The 22,472-nt window shown below is 38.3% G+C and overlaps 1 protein-coding gene across 2 annotated transcripts in view; it reads right to left on the bottom strand.

Annotated features, from left to right (window-relative positions):
* The window catches only part of LOC136665649 (ERC protein 2), a 259,064-nt gene that overhangs the window by 42,086 nt on the left and 194,506 nt on the right, over positions 1–22,472 (bottom strand). For both annotated transcript variants that reach the window (XM_066643294.1, XM_066643293.1), the window contains one exon: positions 19,741–19,808. In XM_066643294.1, the coding sequence (XP_066499391.1) occupies positions 19,782–19,808 (27 nt within the window). In that variant the 3' untranslated portion in view covers positions 19,741–19,781. The remainder of the gene's footprint in view (positions 1–19,740; positions 19,809–22,472) is intronic.

Raw genomic sequence — 22,472 nt, forward strand, 5'->3', positions numbered from 1 at the left:
ATAAAACAGTAGGACCAGGTAGTCTGTCCATGAGTGGTATACAGCAGAATTATGAAGAAAGGTTTGCACATTTACATTTAGTATATACATAAGATACCAGGCTAGCTAAGCTTGTAAACACCACCCATAAATCCTGTATATACAGAACATGATAAAGTACATATATCCATTGCACTTGGATTTATAATCTTCAAAAAGAACCTCCAGAAACAATGCTTGCCATTTGTTTGCCAATGCTACACATTCCAATATCTGAGACATCCTGCATCATTGTGCTTTAATACATCAGGGAAACACTAACAACACGTTCAGCCTGGATCAGAATGACCTGGTTTTCTGCTGGAACTAAATAGACTTAATATAGATTTCAATTATAACATTAAAAACTTTGAAAACATGAAAATATCTGCTGCGTGGAGCTTTGTGTAGTGTGCTGGGATTAAATTTATTAATTAATAATTGCTTTAGATTATCATCTACTTTCAGTTATTGAACATCTTGGATTTAGTGCTGGATTTTATATTTTTCATCATTAGACAGAACAAATTCTGACAGTTAAAAATCTCTACTGCCTTATAACCTACCAAAAGACCTAAAGCCAATTTAACCTTGAAAATTTAGGCTTTAGCTTCATTCGGGTTGGATTAGATTCTCAGGAGGATGTATGCAATAAATCTTTTACATGCCTCCTCTGTGATAAAACTCTCACAATGAAAAACTAGAGGGCAAGCGAATTTCTGATTCACAAATTTTATCACATTAAAGCTAGGCAGTATAATTCAATCATTTTGAGTCACCAATCCACCTACCAATGTGTGTTTTTGGACTGTAGGAGGAAATCGGAGCACCCAGAGGAAACAGGCATGGGGAGAATGCACCACAACTCCTCATAGACAGTTACCTGAATCAGGACTCGAACCCCCAACCCCAGATCCTTGGAGCTGTGTGACAGCGACACTACATATTGGACCACCGTGCCGCCTCACTATATACTCATTTTTCCTTTAGTCTGGAAAACTTAAAATACCTACACCAATAACTGGTTCAGTAACTACTCCATTTTCTTGTTGTTTGCTGCTCAGAAAATATTTTCTGGTAGTATCTATGGAAACACTCAGAAGCTAAATATGGTTGGCGGAAGAACCCAACTTTCTATGTTATCCAATGCAAGACAAGATCTGACTCCGGACAGGATCAGAAATATCAGACGACTGCTGAGTTCAGTGAAAAACAGTAGCTAATTCAGCTTGTAATTTTCTGAGGATGTCAGGGAGAAACACACACATGCTCAATTCGGAAGAAATTAAAATTACAGAGTACTCCCATATGAGAGAGAATTACCCCAGGACCTCATGGAAATATAATCCAGTACGGACAGGGCTTTTGTTAGATTTTCTGCTTTACTCCAAAGGCTTTTAGAGTATAAAATAAAATAGCAGCTTTTCATAATGTACTAGCCTCATATGCTTATATTTAGAGGGAAACCAGCATTAGACATAAAACAAGTGAGATTAGAGATTACATCAGTAAAACTAAAGTTCTGAATGATGAAGGAACTGTGTCCAATGTCTCAGAAAAAAAACAAAAAAAAAAACAGAATGTACAGAAAAAAACAAGGGTTATTCTACTCAACAAACACAGAATGTAGGTATTACTCCATGGTTTAAAGGCTTTAAGACAAACGCTGGCTAAAAACATCTTAATTGATAGTGACTTCTCAGCTGATGTTAGACGAGGACTTCTGAAATGTCACTACAACTTATCCCAAAAATACTGCACCATCCCTCCAGAGAACACAGTTCTCCTGTTCCACAGATCCCTGCTGGGTAGAGTGAGGCTCAGTATCCCTATAGCCCAATCTGGAATTTTGGACAAAGTGACCTGAGGTTCATGTACAGCTGTTTCAGACTTTCCCATTCAGATTTAACAATGTTTTACCATGATTTTCATAGAAAATGTATCTACAATTCCGTGCCTGTCTTAAATCATCTTAAATGAGCTAAATTCAATTACTAATAAGGGGGTCTACAAACATTTGGACATGTAACTGAGAAACACTTTTACACTCTTATATATTTAAGATAACTATAATCCTTACACTGGCTAAAATACTTTGTATAGGAAATGAGGAACTGTGGCACAGAATGCTCTCCTACACACATACAAAAGTTCTCAAATGGAAATTTAATTCAAGCGGTCTCACACCAGTTTTCTTATTAAAGCACCATAATGTCCTGTAAACAAAGTTACAATAAAGCTTCTTCCAAAGGAAAGAAATGATGCGGTGTCTTAAAAATGTATGTAACTTGATTCCTCTGCATGTTTATCTCCATGGAATTGATGTTTATTTGGTTGTCATTCTCTTCGTTCTTGGGCTTGAGTGGCTTGAAAGAAGTGTCTCTAGAGAAGAGAATCAATCGGGCATCCCAGAACTTGGGTCTAATATGAATTGTCTGTTTGTTTGAAGTGCATTATGTATAACATGCAGGAGAGAGCTCGGCAGAGTTATTGAAACCATGCGCTGAGGCAAGACACAGAGGAGTTCAAGGCCTGGGAGTGGAAAGAAAGGAGACAGGCTAGGTATATACAGAGAGAGAGAGAGAGAGAGAGAGAGAGAGAGAGAGAGAGAGAGAGAGAGAGAGAGAGAGAAAGAGAGAGAGAGAGAGAGAGAGAGAGTGAGAGAGAGAGAGAGAGAGAGTCAGATTAGCAGTATTTGAGAAAGTTAGAAACAGGGAAGAAACAGATGCAAGAAAGAAAGTAAGGAAAGAGAAAAAAACTACTTGCCCATACACTTGTGTTTTTGTTTACCAACTGTATGATGCTGCTGACTACAGCAATTTTTTTATGATAGAACTTTTATGATTGTTAAAATAATGGTAACACATAAGTGGTTAATAATATAGTATTAATATGGCAAAAAGTTGTATTGACCATGAATAAACTGCCAGTGGCCTATCCTTAATAATTAGTCAGCAATAACATTTTAACAAGTTTTTAATATATGGGTTATTGCCTTTAGCATTAGTTCTGATGTGTTAGTGCCGTTAAATACTCATTCACTTGTTTTTACTTAGTTTATCACCTGTTTTTTTCTTTAATTGTCAGGCACAGTTACTGCTGATCATCAGGTGATAACATTTTACAGATTTGTGCTTTCCTAAAGTGGGGTTTGAAATCTAGTCATAAGTTCTTACTGATCTGTGCTTATCTGAACCTGGATCTGAGACCTAGTATTCTGTGTAGATGACAGGGCCTTATTTCACAAAACCAAGCTCTTACTACACTCCCAATAGTGTTGCTACTTGAAATTAGATGGAATGTAGAGGGTTTGTAATACAGTGCATTTTTCATGTAATCTCAGTCTGTAATTTATAAGGTAAATGAAACTTAATGAAACCTAATCATTCTTTATTCTTACTGAATAATGTAAGAAACAAAGCTGAAACAAGTGATTTATAATTTAAAGCCCTAATAGCACACCATTTCAGCAACTACTTCATTGTTGTTGATGTTATAACCTTAAAATTACAAAACAGGTTGCAGGGACAGTTACTGGATAATTATAATTATAAAATAATTAGTTACCACTGAGGACAATCAAGGTTTATTGCAGCACTCTAACATTTTTTAACATTACTAACTTGGACTAAGGTTACATAATTCCTATATTAATTTGATACTTCACATCCATAATTAAATAGCTGAAGCTTTAAATGCCTACATTTACTTTCAGCACTTAAGTTCTAATACACTTGCCTTAACAAAAAAAAAACAAACAAAAAGAAAAATCCTCTTATTTTCTCTTTAGAAATGATATGGCAGATCTCAGTTTTGGATCATATTCCAGGGAACCATTTTTCTTTGTAAGAGGTAAAATCAACACCCGTTACAAAATATCAATATTAACCCTGCTCTGGTTGACTGTCTGTGAGGTGCATTCTCCCCATGGCTGTTTCCTCTGGGTGCTCCAGTTTCCTCTCACAGTCCAAAAACACACATTGGTAGGTGGAATGGCTACACAAAAGTGTCCATAGGTGTGAGTGTGTGAGTAAATGTGTGAGTGTGTTACCCTGTGAAGGACTGGCACCCACTCCAGTGTGTTCCAACACCCTGAGTGCACCCAGTGATTCCGAGTAGGTTCCATACCCACTGTAACCCTGAATTGGATAAGCAGTTACTGCCAATGGATGAATGAATGGATGTCTCAGTCTGCTGTTTAAATAATGACTTATATACATTTTGTAATTGAGCAGCTGGACTGACTCTAATCAGTGTCTCTGGGGCATGCCTAGTATTTCTTCCACAACTGTCTATGAAATAACTTCAGAATTTAGAATAATCTCAAATCAGCTTGAGGTCTTTGTTTTTTTAAATTACTGCTTTGACATCAATTTCAACACAGTCAAGTCAAAGAGATCTCAGTACTGTTATTATGGAGGGCAGTAAAAATTGTTTGAATTACTGCAGTGTACTGTACAATTTCCAATATTTTCCATATGGCTGTGGCTCACACACACACACACATTTTATTTTATTTTTTTTAAATTTCATACAAATGAAGTTGTACAAAAACCTATGACCACAAACTTAAAACGAGCGCTAACCTTACTCGGTTGCAGCTTTTCCCAGGAGTTGGCTTGTGTGAATTCCTGCAAATCCGCAATTGTGAGATTATTCTGTGACGTTACAGATCTCCCGCTGTATAGACGGATTGTTTTACGCATCACATGTCTATTGGCAACAGCTTTTGGTCTGGAAGAGGAAGCAAGTACAGTGCCAGATACAGTGTTTCTGCTTTCCAAATGTCAAACAAAATCCTGTCAAAATCCCAGTTAAGTGAAGGAGCTGAAGCAGAGAGAATGCAGGACAGTGAGACATAGGCCAAAAAAAATGAGAGCCAGCTGAAGAGGAGTAAATAAACAACAGTGTTGGGAATGACTGGACCCAATCAAGAGCAATTCAATGAGCTGATCATTTACAGTCACTCTTTGGGGCCATTGCAGTAAACAAGAACCTGCTGACTTTCCGAGCCTTTCTTCTCTAAACATTTAATCTCCTAACTCTTCTACTAGCCCCAAGTGAGCAAGTCAAAGGCAAGATTGGAAGGAATAAAGTCCCTTGGAACAAAAAGAAGAAACACTGAGGGAACCAAAAATCAAAAAAGAAATCCATCAATGACACAGCAGTATGAAAATATAATGGCAATGAATATACAATAATGAAAATTCAATAATGAAAATAAATGAGCCTGTCATTAGACAGAATTTTTAAAACACTTCTCAAAACTCACCTCTTCAGATCTGCTTTTAATATATGAGCTAAACTTCATTTTATAAAGATTGGATTTTCAGTTTTGTTGATTATTTTTTGATCTAGGGTTTTTTTTATTATTAATATATTAATATTTTTATTTTCTATTGTTATTTGAACTGCTTTTTTTAGCCTGTAATGTTCCTATGCATCTTGCATTCTGATTATTTTTATGTATGTAAAGCGTGTAAAGCAACATTCGGTTTAATGTAGTATCCTAAAAAGTGCTATATATTCATTCATTCACTGTCTGTAACCACTTATCCTGTTCAAGGTCGCTGTGGATCTGGAGCCTACCTGGAATCACTGGGCACAAAGCAGTAACACGCCCTGGGGGTTGCGTCCACAGACACACACACACACACACTCACACCCATGGACACTTTTTTGAGTCGCCAATCCACCTACCAACGTGTTTTTGGACTGTTCGAAGAAACCCACACGGACACAGGGAGAACACACCAAACTCCTCACAGACAGTCACCCAGGGCTTGATCCCACAACTTCCCTGGAGCTGTGTGAATGTGACACTACCTGCTGCGTCACCGTGATGCTCCTATATATATCTCTATACAGGGGTTGGACAATAAAACTGAAACACCTGGGCGGCACGGTGGCTTGGTGGTTAGCACGTTCGCCTCCCAGCACTGGGATCTTGGGTTCAAGTCCCATCTGGGTGGAGTTTCCATGTTCTCCCCGTGTCTGCGTGGGTTTCCTCCGGGGTCTCCGGTTTCCTCCCACAGTCCAAAAACATGGAGGGTAGGTGAATTGGCTTCTGTAATAACTGTCCTGGTTTGTGAGTTAATGAGTGTGTATGTGTGAGTGAATGTGTGTGTGCCCAGATATGGATTGGCGCTCTGTCCTGGGTGAAGTCCTAGTGCCCGATGCAGTCCTCCAGGTGGACGGTCGTTTCTGGTTGAGAGTACGCTGTGCGCGTTTGGCTGCCGCTTCTCGCCAGTGTGTGTGTGAATTGAGCGTTCTGAGCAGTGTAGATTGTAAAGCGTCCTTGGGTATCTAGAAAGGCGCTATATAAGTGTAGCGATAACTTTTAGACCACAATAATTTATTAGTATGGTGTAGGGCCTCCTTTTGCAGCCAAAACAGCGTCAAGCCGTCTTGGGAATGACATACACAAGTCCTGCACCATGGTCAGAGGGATTTTAAGCCATTCTTCTTGCAGGATAGTGGCCAGGTCACTACGTGATGCTGGTGGAGGAAAACGTTTCCTGACTCACTCTTCCAAAATACCCCAAAGTAGCTCAATAATATTTAGATCTGGTGACTGTGCAGGCCATGGGAGATGTTCAACTTCACTTTCATGTTCATCAAACCAATCTTTCACCAGTCTTGTTGTGTGTATTGGTGCATTGTCGTCCTGATACACGTCACCGCCTTCAGAATACAATGTTTGAACCATTGGATGCACATGGTCCTCCAGAATGGTTTGGTACTCCTTGGCAGTGATGCACCCATCCAGCACAAGTATTGGGCCAAGGGAATGCCATGATATGGCAGCCCAAACCATCACTGATCCAACCCCATGCTTCACTCTGGGCATGCAACAGTCTGGGTGGTACACTTCTTTGGGGCTTCTCCACACCGTAACTCTCCCGGATGTGGGCAAAACAGTAAAGGTGGACTCATCAGAGAACAATACATGTTTCACATTGTTCACAGCCCAAGATTTGTGCTCCTTGCACCATTGAAACCGACGTTTGGCATTGGCATGAGTGACCAAAGGTGTGGCTATAGCAGCCCGGCCGTGTATATTGACCCTGTGGAGCTGCTGACGGACAGTTCTGGTGGAAGCAGGAGAGTTGAGGTGCACATTTAAATCTGACGTGATTTGGGCAGCCGTGGTTTTATGTTTTTTGGATACAATCCGGGTTAGCACCCGAACATCCCTTTCAGACAGCTTCCTCTTGCGTCCACTGTTAATCCTGTTGGATGTGTTTCGTCCTTCTTGGTGGTATGCTGACATTACCCTGGATACTATGGCTGTTGATACATCACAAAGACTTGCTGTCTTGGTCACAGATGTGCCAGCAAGACGTGCACCAACAATTTGTCCTCTTTGAACTGTGCTCTTACCCTGTGCTAACTGAACCTTCACACTCTGCTCTTACTGGTGCAATGTGCAATTAATGAAGATTGGCCACCAGGCTGACTAAAATAACAGGTGTTTCAGTTTCATTGTCCATCCCCTGTATATATATATATATATATATATATATATATATATATATATATATATATATATATATATATATATATATATATATTTAGGATACTAATTTCGGGAAATTACATTAATACTTTTATGTGATCATTTCTCTAATCATTCTGACCTACATAGCATTGCCTACCACCATGCATCGGCTGCCAGTGCACAAATCTCCTCTTATCTTAGAATGAACACAGTCCCCAAGAGAAACAAATTGAGCGGTCAAGCAGTGGAGGGTGAAGATTTCATACAGGCCAACACCCTCATGCCCCTGCATCACCTGGGCCCTTGAACCATGCTATTGCAAAATCAGAAAGCATCAAGGGTAATCAACACCTGCAAGGACCCAACCAGATCATGAGCTGGAGTGAAGCAGTACATCTTTTCTCTCTTTCTCTCTCTCTCTCTCCCTCTCTCTCTCTGCCAGTAAGTAGGATTTGTGCTAATGCCAGGCTTGAACAGGACAGGCAATGTAATAGCAGGTACTTGATTTCAGTTGAACTCAAGGGTAGGTGTTCAAGTTCTGGACATCCAACCGGACACTAGATAAGCGTTATAGGAGATTAAAAAAGGATTATGTGCAATGGTCACAAATACAGCTATTCATAAGCTCCTGTTTGACCAGTCTAGATTAACACTTTTGTACCAAAAGGTTTTGTTTTTGGTTTTGTTGCTTCTTCACTTCTGAAAGCAGACTTTTACATTGTACGAACTTGTTTGATGCATTTACCAAAACCAATGGTCCATTGCTTAAAAATAACTACATGATTTTAATCATTCATTCATTCATTGCATGTAACAGCTCATTCAGATGAGGGTTGAGGGTGGGTCCAGAGCCTACGCGGAATCATTGGGCACAAAACGGGAACACACCCTGGAGGGGGCACCAGTCCTTCAAAGGGCTACATGATTTTAGGTGATCTTAAATATATACTTATGATATATTAAGCTGTTTTCACCTGTTTCATGTGCAAATATGACACAGATTATATAGCTTGTGATTTAAAAACTAGAACATTTCCCCTGCCTTTTAAAATAGCACTAGTTTCTCACTAGTCGTGCTAAGACTAATATTGGCTGCAAATACATGCAGATACAGAGCCCCTAATACAACCTGATTTATTAACAAGTTCCTGCATTTATATGCCCTGTATTTAAACGCATAATTAATAATATCTTGCCTTTCAGAGGTGAAGAAAGATCCTATGTACAGTTTATATGAATAACCACCTACTTGCGTTGGAAAGAAACAACAATGGACAGTTTTGACAGTTTACCAGGCCATGATGTCTACCTGACCTATTTTTAAATAGAGTACGGGAAGCGGGATGACCTTATCGATATACGGTGTGCCAATTAAATATTAAAATAGCTTGTTGTTGATAGCAGTGGATAGATGAAGGATCTGGGAAATCTACATGAACCACAGAAAGGGAGAACCATCGGATTGTTCGACATAAGAGGCCACAACTGTGGACATTTAGTCATCAGTGCAGCCTTCCAAGAGCCATCCTGATGCCTGCACCATTGGCAGATGGCTACATGATGCAAAACTACAAACATGCAGATCGCTATGACGACTGCCCTTAACACCACATCAGCGTCACCTAAGAGTGCAATGGGGTTGTGCCAGACTGTCATGGAATCACTCACAATGGCAGTGGGTCATCTTCATGAACCTCTATAACTCCATGCAAAGATGTGTGACATGTTCGCTTTAGCAAATATGAGACACTAGCGAGACACTACTGTGCTCAATATATATTACCCATATCAGTCTACATTTTTAATCATTTATTTTTCTTGGCATCCTTATCTGCAATCTGGGTCCAACTATTTTTTATTTTTTATATTTTTTATAAAGTGTTTTAAGTGATTCATGATTAATATTTGATGCAAAACAAACACCTAACTTGTGAGCATCACAATTAAATAAAATCCTGTTTGATATTTAACAGATTCAAATAGTAAGGGAAACTTCTTTGTCAAACAAATTGTGAAATATGTCTGTAGCCCTGTTGGCAATAACACAGATTTAATTAGAGGCACAAAAAAAGTTTAAGCCTGTCACGCACAGTACAGAAACCACATATGAATTAAAATAATTCACCGCTAATACTTCTATTATGAAGAGATTAGTAATCGTTGCAAGTATGCATTCCTCCCTCCCTATGTCTCACTCACTCTCTCTCTCTACACACACACACACACACACAGACACACACACACACACACAAACACAATTAATCCTGCTGTCTAGGAGCTGTCTGGTAGGGGTAGACTTGTCTCAATACAAGACCTGAAAAAGGTAAAGAGAAAGAAAATGAATGGTGGGAAGTAGTGAGGATAGCCAGAAACATACAACCACAGTAAACTGAGAATGTGCACCACATCTAGATTAGTGGATGTGTGTACTTCTCTCTGTGTGTGTGTGTGTGTGTGTGTGTGTGTTAAAAAACGTCTTCTTACAGTTCTTCTTTCCTAGTAGTATTAAATAGTAATAGTATTAAAATCAATATTTCGTTAGGTGTGTGTGTGTGTGTGTGTGTGTGGTGGAGTGCTGTATTAATATTTACTGTGTTAATTTATGTCCTGATGGTGTTGACTTGACACTTCAGGTGTTAATTCAGCACTGTAGGGGTGTTAAACACTGGGGATTTGGCAGTGTGGGTACTGATCTGCAGTTGGCAGTGTTTTGGTAAGATGAGGAGAAGAGGACATGGACACTAATCCTCTGTTGAATGTCGCCTTACAAGTGCGGCTTTTACACGAAAGCCAGTTAATACACACACCATGACCACAGGCCCAGACCCCTCTCTCTCGCACTCTCTATCTCACAAACTGTACAAAATCTGCCTTTATACAGAATCAGGACATCGGCTCACACATGTCCCAGAAGTATTATACAGTAGCTAAGTGCTACAAAACTGCAAGGGAAATACAATAAAGGTGCTACAAATGGTTTTTGAGCGATGCCATAGAACAAACAATAAAGAACTCTGTTTGGTTAAGAGATGTGTGAGTGTGAAGAAACTTTTAAATTATTAAAAATCCATCACTTGATCTTAATTTTTTTTTACACATTTGCAAAAGTATTTGCAAAAATGTTTTTTTATGGAAGCAAATGTGGTATGGCATCGCTCATAGATCCCTTTTTAAGAGTGCAGCATTAGTAGGCTTTCATAAAAGATCTAGGAGGCTCCTAGGTTTCTCCTAGGTTATAATACTTCTAATTAGCATATTCATCTCGTTAAAGGAACACTCATTAAGTATAGTGCCGAAACACTAGAATAGGAAACGAGTGCCCAAAACCAAGCATTATCTAGAGGGGTATAGAGTTCATCAGAACTGAAACTATGTTCTTAGGATTGATGGTGCAACCTTTAATAATAGTAAGATGAGCTGGAGTGGCTTTCACTCATTCAACAACAGTTCATGGCAATGCTCACAGCAAGGTCTCAGCATTGGGGAAAATTTGAAATAAATAATAATAACAAAACAAATAAAGAAAAAAAATCTTTCCCAGAAGAAGGTAAAAGAATGAAAATGAAACCTGTGGTACTTTACAAATAACTTTGCTGATATTGCAGAGTAGGCCTGCTTTTCTCTGGTTTTCAAAGTAAAAGTTCACAGATACGCTGACACAAACCAACACCCTCTGCTAACTCACAATCCTTGCATCTAAAGTTGACTGTAGGAAAAGGCAAAAGAAAAAAAAAACTTCTGGGAATGATCAAGCCTTTAGCTTTAACCCTCTCGCCCAGCCTTACTCTGTTACATTGGCCAAGTGTGGGCTAATCTAAAGTGACAGCAGCACAGACAGGGGCTTAACTCCCACACGTCATAACACGCTCTCCCCCCTGTGCGCGTGCTATTGACAGGACCGCACACACTCCAGCTCAAACACACATGCTCAATTCGAGAAAGCAGTATGGTATAATTCAATAATCGCTGGCTCTAATGGCTATTCTTAGTGTTGCTAGCATGTGTTTGTTATGTCTGCTCTATCAGATGGGAAACCCCACAGACAAGCTTTTAGTGGTACTCAGCACGAGTGCCGGGGAGAGGACGTGAACTGGTTACACAGTTATTATCATTATTTACTTATTCAGTTTAGCACTTTTATTAGCCCAGAGGACTGAGTCAGTTTTGAGACGACAGCTGTGAGATAGCAGGCGAAAACATCCTGGGTTGTCTTTTCTTATTGGTGACGATGGGCCTTTCTCCTGAGAGTAAAGTTAAAGGAGGGAAGGGGTGGGTGGCAGATGATGGAGAGACGGAAAAAGGGAAGAAAGCTCCTGCTGGTTTCGGTCCTTTATCAGATTTGGGTGGGTATGCCTGTGGAGAGGGTTTCTATATCCACAGACTGATCAGTGAATGCGGGAAAGAAAAAAAAAAAAGTAATGGAACGCTTTTGAAACATTTCACTGAAATACATTAACTGCTGTTATTCTACCATTCAGTTTCCTCCAGTGTCAATCTCACTCAAACTTTGACATAGTGAGGGAGACGGAAAAAGACTTGGAGACATGTAGTTCGACATGGATATATAGTGTAACATGAAAAAGTGTATGTATGTAGGAAGTGGTGTCCATATATATATATATATATATATAAGCAATTTCAAACACAGTCATATCCAGAAGAAACCAACAATTTTAATACAGGGTATCTGAAAATAACATTTAACACTTAAAGACCTTTTTAATGTCACTTAGAGACAAAATTAAGGCCACTTTTACAACAGCTAAATGTCAAAAAAGCACACAGCACCAATACAGTGTTTACTGATTTTACTTTAAATACGCGGGTCCTGTATTTTCTGGTGAAAATAATTTTCCAAAAATGAGCCTCATACTGATTGCCTTGATCTGGGATATCCAAGATCCTCATGCCTACAGCACCAGCTTCGCCAGTTAAGAGCAAGAGGTGAATGTAACAGAAAATATGTCCGAGCCATAAATAATGCCTTTGATTCCACTTAGTTCAGTCTAAAAGTAAAAGTAAGCTAACTTGCATACAAAATCTGGAAACTGCAATAATAAAATAAAAATGAAATTGTATTTACTGCCTGAGTCATAAGACCGTTGGTAGATGAATTTAAAACATTTAAAGACAAATTAAGACCTTTTTTCATACCTACAATAGCATTCTACACACCTGGAACTGTCCAGATGCTTACAGCACAGAGTTTAAAGTGTTATGATTGGTTAATATTAATGTCGTGATTGTTTGATATTAATATATAGAAGTATATTAGCATATATCACATGCTAGTTAAAAAACAACATACTGTGTAGCCCTACACTGGTTAGAGGATCATCATAAATACGCTTTCCATCTTCTACAGCTTTCCTTATGTTTGGAGGAAAGTTTAATCTGTGATTCTTGAGTAGGATGCTTGTATATATGTGTGTGTGTGTGTGTGTGTGTGTGTTAGAAAGAGAGGTCTTTTCCGGAACCTTCTCCAGGTGCAGTGACTCTCTGCTGGCATTTGGCTTTGTGTGTTAGAGTCCAAAGGGCTCAAGCAAATGCTACTTTAATCCCTGCTAATGTCTTCCTCACACACACTTTTTCTCCCCCACATACACACACAGATATGTGCTACCTCTGCTTGATACTACCCCAATGCTTAAAACACTAACAGGTTAGAACTTGTGAACTCTATTTGAACACTGTTCGAGTGTGTATGCATTTATATGTGTATGTGTGTGTGTATATGTGTGTGTTGTGGGGAGGTGGAACACACCTGCATTATCCAAGGGTCTCTGCAAATTCTTTTGTTTTAGTCTCCCTAAAACCATAATCAAGCAGGAACAATAACCATTACTGATGGGAACAATACCAAAAATTCACTTTAGCTTGTTTATGCAGCTTTTACATATTCAAATCCCACTTCCTGTTTACAGAACCGGCAATAAGGATGTTTAGAGAGGGACAAATGTGTGTAAATGTTTTTGGAAACGGATGGGAAGAGCTATGGAGAAAGTGCAGATGATTAAATACCAAAATCTGCGCTTTCATCAGGCCTGAGGGTTAAAAGAGTGGCCATCTTCGTGGCCATGTGATTGCCCAAGGGCAAACAGCTGATCAGAATATACTGTCTTTCATGTTAATTAATGACATAATGAATGTGATGGGAAGAGGCTTGATGTGCTCTTACATTTCAGCTGATTTATGGAAAGAGTCTGATGGCAAAACCGCAAAGACTCAGACAAAGAGTAATGTACACACACAGCCAGAGAATGAATTAAACAGCATGCTCAGACAGAGGTAGACTGAGAGAGAGAAAGAGAGAGAGAGAGAGAGAGAGGAGGTAAAAAGAGGAAGGTGAAAAGAGTAAAAGATATAGAAGTTCACATTTTAAAAAACAAAGCAAGCACAGTATATTAACGGTATATTAACATAAAATGATCCAGAATTCCTCCAGTCAAATAACATTCACAGTTCCAAACACACACACAGCGATGGGGGTTTACTGAGGGCTGGATTACACATCTATAAACAGACATGGTGGCCATACCACCGGCACAACCTAGCACAGATGGCCATAAACACAAACAGTCCACCAAGTAAACAAACAAACAAGCTTATCACAGAAACACTCTACATATGTATACCGAAAAACCACACTCAAAAGCTCAGAACAAAACATGGAACGATTAAGGAACAAGATGTTATCACAGCTTGAAAAACGAATCGCTCACAGCACAGAGTTTTTGGCACAAACTCCAGAGAACTGTTCATGACTCAACACAATAGAGATTTCTCAGAATAGGGGTGGTCAATAGAACTACATTACCGGGCAACATCAGTCTCATTATGTCACAAATTCGTTCCAGCTCCGACGTGTAACATTACAGTAGAAGGTAAAAACGATATTCTAAATTTTTATGCAATGGGGTTTTATTCCAAGTCCTATCTATTGGTCCATCCATCATGAACCTTTACTCATTGTAAAGAGCACGTAATCATGTGTTCTAATAAAGTCAAATGAAAAAGGTGAAAAATTAAGATACATGATTTTCTTTGGAAAATCACTGCGATTTAAACAATATGCTCAGAAAATCAAAGTTACATTTTTTAAAATTAATTCTTTGCCATTTATGCCTATCACACCACTAACAAACTGCACGTACTTACTAATATATATTTATTTATTTTTGGTCTGCTCCAGCTTGTAATAAATAGGTGTAGGATGTTTGTGCATCATGAAAATGTCTTAAAGATTTTCACTTTTACAGCACTGTCCTGAAATCACAGGGGAAAGGGAGAAGTGGTTTATACACGAACACACACACACACACACACACACACACACACACACACACACACACAAAATATGACGATCAAATAATAACATTACAGAGTGTAACACATTAGAAAGTTTAAATATGCTGTTTACTCTTTTTTCTCTCTTATTTTCCCACAGAGTCAAGAACATGCCATAGAACTGTAACAAATACCTCCACACTCAAACAGGAATAATCAGTTGGCACCTGTGAGCAAAGATCTCCCTCATACTCATCAAATGATGAAATACTGAACAGATAACCTCAGGCCCCTCTGAGGCTCATTATAGAGATAACCCCTCCAATGAAGCTCCCCTTTTTGAACGAGTTTTCTCTCTGTTCTGAGAGCTCTTCCCCTGTGATTACTGTGCTAAAGAAGTTCATTAGAACATCTGTGAATGCTGTCCACTGAAGAAGTTGTATATCTGTATAGTAATGATGATTTATTTGAGGTATCAAGGTAAATTCAACACTATTTTATAACACTCACTTTTACACATGACTTCACGCATCAATTCCATTATGTACAAATGCATCAAGTCTGATGACAAGTTTCACAGGTTTTTTTCATTGCTTCATGTCTTGGTAGTCCTTGAAAATGTTTCTCATGGCTTATTGCTCTTTAATATCAGACCGATAAATCAAGACACACATAACACCCACAAGCTCAGTGAATCTAGAAAACAGCACAGTTAAGAATTCATTCATTCATTGTCTAAAACTGCTTATACAGTTCAGGGTCACGGTGGGCTGGGAGCCTACCCGGAATCACTGGGTGCAAGATGGGAACACACCCTGGAGGGGGCACTATTCCTTCGCAGGGTGACACACACTCACGCCTATGGACACATTTCCACCTACCGTGTGATTTTGGACAGTGGGAGGTAACCGAAGCCCCCAGAGGAAACCCATGCAGACACAGGGAGAACACACCAAACTCCTCACAGACAGTCACCTGGAGCAGGGCTTGAACCCACAACCTCCAAGTCCCTGGAGCTGGGTGAATGCGACACTACCTGCTGCACCAGTGTGCCACCCACAGTTCAGAATTCTCAGTGGATATTACAGTAGTTATTGGCACATAATTTGAGTCATAAAATCTGTCCAATCTGTTGTCATTATGTGTCACTTAATGCTAAAAGAATGAACATTAAATGCAACATTGTAAAATTTTCTGTCTTAGTTAGGACCAAAGAAACTGAACTACAATATGTACTCTTAAAGTTTTTTTTTTTAAAGACATAGAAAATCATCCTAGATTTAATTAAAATGCTTCATGACGATACTGGCTGTTTGTTAAATCAAGAATAATATATTTTTTTTCCTTTACAGTGTTCATAGTGTTCTGGTAATGATATTTGTTTATTTGCTTGGATATCTCTACCCTGTGCGCACACATCCTTGTCTTTCTCCATTCCTCTGTTTGTGTGCCCGTCTTTCTCTCCTCAGGAAAAACATCCCTCTTTCATTAAAGAGCGTCTCAGAGGCCAGAAAGATAAACAGAAAGTCTGTAATCACAAAGCAACCTGAGACGACCAATCAGAGCAGAGTATGTGCTTCTCTAACTTCAAAACCTCGCTATTGATCAAGTTCTGCACATTTACAAAAGAGCCCTGATCTAAAACAAGAAGTAGCATAAGCCAAAGACTTGAGAACATAGATGTTTTAGAGATGGGAAGGGAGTCACCACAAATTCCATAGCAACCACAAATCCTGTGTGTGTGTGTGTGTGTGTGTGTGTGTATGTATTTGCGGAGAAATGAGACAGACAAGAAAGACGCAATCAGGGCACTTTTTGCCCCAAGTACTATGGTACAAACATCACTATGTTCAAGGGTATATCAGTCTGAAGTCTCTTTGACAAAGGTTATATTAACAGTGTTCTTTGGCTAGTACATAGATTTGTTGCTGTTTTTGGGTATAAACAAAGCTAACTGCACAACTAAAGAAACGATGTGCGATTTAAACATAATTAAAACATACTACAGCTCCACTATCTAACTGAGTAAAACTGCATTTTATTGGATAAAATTAAATTTGTGAACTCATGGATGACAGAGAAATAGATGGACAGAAAGATTACTAAAGAGCACTGGCATTTTATGCGGGGCTTTTAAAGGTACACAGACTCAAAGAGCACAGGCAGAAAGATAACTTCTGGTGATAAGAGGAAAGTAAGTTGGGTGCTTTGTAGAGCACAAATGTGTTGGATTATGGGGCTTGCGGGTGGATGAGAAGTAAGGGGTTTCAATTACCACAAATCCTGTGTGTGGGTATGAACGTTTGTGTATGTGAGCATTTGAATGTGTGTATACATGCACCTTACACTAATCTGTGATGCGAATGAGTGCAAAGCTGGACTTCTTTAACATTTAGTGTGTAACCACATCTCCTGGGAGTGATTACTTTTGGTAGAAGAATCCTTTTATGGTTACACTGGCTGGAGCGAATTATATACAATGAAATACACATATACTTAAGCCAGAGAAAATGGCCATGTTATGTTTGTGACATGTATAACACCTTCATGTTTGTGTGCTTTAAAAAATATATAAACCCCACTAACTCAAATGTGATACTTATATCAATTCCAGTTACATATGTGTGTGTAGTGTCAGTCAAACGGCTGCATTTTCCATGGCTACACTGGGCTGTGTTAGCAATAGCTATATGGCTAGCTAAGACTCTAGCAGTGAGTTCCATTCTGTATGCAGCTGCCAAATTAGGCAGCATGTTTGCAAGCATATGCATGCTCCAGAGAAAAGGACTGTCCTATTTGGAGGGCAGCATAATGTGCCTTACAATGCAGTGTCCTTATTTTGACTGAACTTTGAAAGCAGCTTGACGTCTATTATTCTTGGGGAAGGCAAACACATAATGCAGCTCAGAGTTCCTGCGCTCAGTTTTGCAAACATTGCGGATGAAGTCAATGCTTCAGAAGAGTTAGGGTACAAATGTAAGTAGTTTTATGCTGCCACTTCAGGATCCATCTTGTCTCTGAGGTAAATAACTGGTACAAACTATGGTAAGCTAAGTGGCTAAGTTGAGTGACAGTTGTGAGTAAACAGCACAATGCACTAAAGGTGATGATATATCCTGACTGTGAAGAGTGTCCGAATGCACTGGCTAATGAGATTCCTTGTCGATTAAAATGTTGCCTAATGACAGAGCTGACTTTGAAGGCTATGATTGAATAGGCAGCTGCTCAATGAATGGAATGCACCTTAGTTGTGCCAGCAGTCTATTGTTTTGATTTATACAGACAAAAGTGTTAACTGCTAATTAACTAGCAAATGGTGTGCTAGTATATGCCAGAATAAAAAGCTGAATTTATATCATAAGTATTTATATTATGAAGTTATTTTTGTTAAAGGGAACACTTGTGATACAGACTACTGACTTTTTTCATCTTGGGATTCTTTACACAAAAGATAACAACAAGGTGTCCACAAACATGCAGGAAAAATGTGTTCCTCCATAGAAAACAACAGAAAATTGACACCTCAAGAAAAAAAAGTCCAGTATCCTTTATCTTCCAGAAAATAGTCCTTCGGCAGTTTTGTTGGAAAGGCAATATGACTTATTATTTTTAAGCCTCCTTTCGAGTTCCATGCTGAGCAAGCAATCCCTATGCTGAGCATGCATTCTCGATTCATATCATTCCATATTCAACAATGTCTCTCTCTTTCCTTTCACCAACTTTCAGCACTGTACAAATCAGCACTGTGAGGCCTGGCCCCACTAATGTTACTCAGGTAACCAACCCATTGAACCAGAACTTCTTTTTGAGACTGTGCAAGAGACTGTAATATGTGAAGACATTTGACATAGTCCAAAATTAGCTTTGACTTTTGAATGAGTATTTTAGGCTTTAGAGGTTGACATGCAGAAACAGAATGACATTATATTTTACCAGATGATTTTTTTTTCATTTTGACTAAGTAATGTGACTTTTTCTGTTGTAACAAACAAATCTAATGTAGCACAGCTTTAAAGACAAGTAAAAAGAGCCATATACTTTTTGTATACTATATTTAAAATTGTTACTCTAATTGTTTTTTATATAACCAAAATGTGTTACATTATTCTTATGATTCACTGTATATTCATTAAACCACATTGTTGAAATTTGAACTTTGTAGCTGCGCTTATGTTTGTAGTAAGAATTGGCAGTAAAACATTTCTAGAAAACAAAATAGCAATTTTGCACCAACAGAGACAAATACATTTGATTAAATTCAAATTAGGAATAAGATCATTTAAAACCCTTAGGCTGTACTTCCACAGATTTTGCAGCAAGTCAATAATATGAGACAACATTGTTTTATCACACTGACACTGTGATAATGACACTAAATTCATAGAAAGCGGTGTGTCAGATGTTACTCTGTTAACTTTCAAATTATGGTAAAACACTATCATAAATTTGGAGCATCTTTTACCTCTTAGGTAAGCAAAACACATACCATCTTGACTTTTAAAGTACTCCCCCTGGAGATTTTTAATTAACAAACCCAACCACAGATGCACAGTCTCTCCAGGTAGGCTGGGGGCGTTAAACTTTACAGGTCTGTGTGGGTGTGTGAGCTAGAAGTCCTCTGGTTATTTTCACTCTGTTGTTTTAATAACATATAAACTGTAAAAATGTTAATGGTTTGGGGAATATATAAATGTAAGGGACTTTGCGGCTTAACAGTCGTTCCACTTCTGCTTAAGGACCAGCCTGGTTTCAGTACGCACACTACTTTTTTTATGGTTTCCTGAATCCAATCTCATGATTTTTTTTTGCTGGCCACTGGGGGCAAATTTGTTCTAAGGAAAGAGGTAGTGGGCCAAATAGAGCAAAATATAAACCGCAGCTTGAGCATCCCCCTCCTCCTCATCAACACCACCATCAACGTCATCATTACTCACCCTTTAGTACCTGATTGTAGCATTGATTGCCTTGGCCACAGTCATGCCCAGATGCCCTCTTCATCATCCTAAGTTGAATAGAACACTGTGTTAGTAAAACAGATGCTATTAACATGAGATGTGCATAATAGAATATACATGTGCTGTAGATTAATTTATCAAGTTTGACAGAACATAGTCCTCAGTATTCCACTGTGGGTATCTGAACGTGGTTCTGTGTATGTGCTGGAGAAAGAAAAATGATCAGAAGATTAATGAAATAAACGTGATATATACCATCATTAATCCCAATGCTAACTGCTTTGGACCACATGAAATTTGCAGTTTTGTTTTGAGAAATTGAAAGGGGAGGGGACCACATGAAGTGAACAGAGCTAACGGTTATACATGCATTTCTGTGTTTTCAATCATATTAGAATCAACAAAACTCTATTAGATATCAGACATTATTATTATTAAAAACAGTAATTATTATTTATTTTGCAGGGGTGCACAGAAATTTCAAACCATGCCCCTTTTCCGAATTCTTTCACTTGAATGTATATCACTTGCCATTTTTCATGGAAGCCACTGTAAGTGATCAGTACAATGCATCTGGGGGCATTGTATTAAGTATGTAGATTAAAAGTGGGCAGTGAGGGGCTAATATCTACTTAAGCTTAAGCGACTGGAGTTTTTAATAAATAAATCCCAGAGGATGTAGTCTTTGGAGTTTATATTATTAGAAGAATGTTGGAGCCATTTAATCCAAGTCAATTGGTGTAGTTAATAATTAGAGCTGTGTAATATTATGAATTTTAATTGATAATGGATTCTGGACCTTGGGAATGAGGATATACCATGATTCCCAAAAAAAACATGAATCCCCATTTTTGTTAATTTTTTGAATATTACATCATATGAAAACTGTAGCTGTGTTTCACATTGTGTGAACATTTCATGATGAATGTACCAATATAAATGCCCCGAAATTAATTAATTTTGGGTTTTTTACCTTCTCCTATATAGTTACTATTTTGGAGATACATGCTTATAGTTGCACAGCGAAAAATAAATAAATAAATAAATAAAATAAAATAAAAAAATAAAAAACATTATTATGCCCATAAAGCTGTTCATAATGAATGCGCACAGTGTACTGCAGATAATCAACGGTGTGAGCCAACACCTAGGCCTTCACCACTGCGTTGAGTTCTGACAACAGCACTTGAGTCATCATTTTGGATAATAGACCATCCTAAAACTTCATTCAGTCATCATCACTTGATATACTTACGATATGTATTTATGAAACCACTACAATATCAGTGTCACTATTGAGAACACATTAGCACTTATTGAATAATATCTATCAGACAGCAGTCCCATGAGAAGTAACATGTCAATTATCAATGGGGTAGGGAAGGCCAATAAATGATGCTGGACAACAGATAGACCTGTAACTGTACACATTAATGGTGGACCTACATATGACAGGTGGAGCTGAAGGAAATCAGTGAGTGTAAGTGCAATGTAAAGTTATTTGTGAAGGTTTGAACAAGTGGTTGACTTGTACATCTTGTAGATGGACTAAAATGAGTTAACAACCTCGGAAGGAAACAAATTTAACTATGCAAATTTCAGTGCATCTATTTTTTTTTTATAGGAGACTCAAAAATATTAACGTTGTAGATAGAATACTGCTGTTTTACATGGACCTCGGATGCTAATACTTATGTAATGTTGAAACAAATATTTATACATTGCAGAAATTAGAAGTGCTTCTACTTGCCCTAGTTAAAAAAATGTTATAAATCAATAAATATTCCAATAAATGTGTTATGTGAATAGCAAGGCAAAAAAATGAAGCAGCAAATGCAAGTGTTAGTAGGTTTTTGTTTTTTTTTTCAAATGAAAAGTGCATAAACTGAAACACAATCAGAAAAAGAGCACAACACACACAGCCTAATGAGCATAATAACCAAAAGAGCCTTTAAGGAGACTCAACAATGAAAGACACCTGTAAAGCAATTAAAAAAGGCACCTGACTAGGGAGTGACAATGGGACAAAAAAGACATAGCAAAGAAAACATACACAGACAGCATGTGAAAACCAAAAACATAGAGACCATACTAGGGCAGCAAAACACAGCAGGACATAATGGCATTATGACAAAATGTTAAACAATTTTGCTAAAGTAATGTTATAGAAACGTCCTCAGTTTTTCTAACTAATGTAAACTCTACACTAAGCACTAATTTAATGACTCCTTAAACACAGCTGTTGTTTTCCTTACACTGATGGTTAGATGGGTATTAAATACAGGTCTATTGTGCATTGGCATTTATTTAAATCATTTGGCATCTGAGATGCTCTGGAGTCTGCACTATCCATCACTAACGTTATTGTTGTCATTAGGGGATTTGTGTCAGAATGGATTAGCCTTTCTGACAGTGAGCAAAGTCTGAGTGTTCATTACATCAGTTCAGTGCAATGAAGCAATCTGCCTTGTAATAAATCACAACGCATTCATGTTAACCTTTCACTGAAAGACATGCTTAACACATCTTCTTCTTATGAAAAGGCTGTGGCCTCATATGCATTTGTGCATATATTCATACCTATGGAAAAGGCATTTAATATTTATTCAATTTGGCTGTCTGAACAAATTCCTGCGTCTCCAAAGGGCAACATGTTCTTCGTTAATGTAAAATGTTTTGGACCAAGTTATTTTGGACCATTTCTGCTGGTC

The sequence above is a fragment of the Hoplias malabaricus genome, chromosome 14 (genome assembly GCF_029633855.1).
Source record: "Hoplias malabaricus isolate fHopMal1 chromosome 14, fHopMal1.hap1, whole genome shotgun sequence".
Taxonomy (NCBI): Eukaryota; Metazoa; Chordata; class Actinopteri; order Characiformes; family Erythrinidae; genus Hoplias; species Hoplias malabaricus.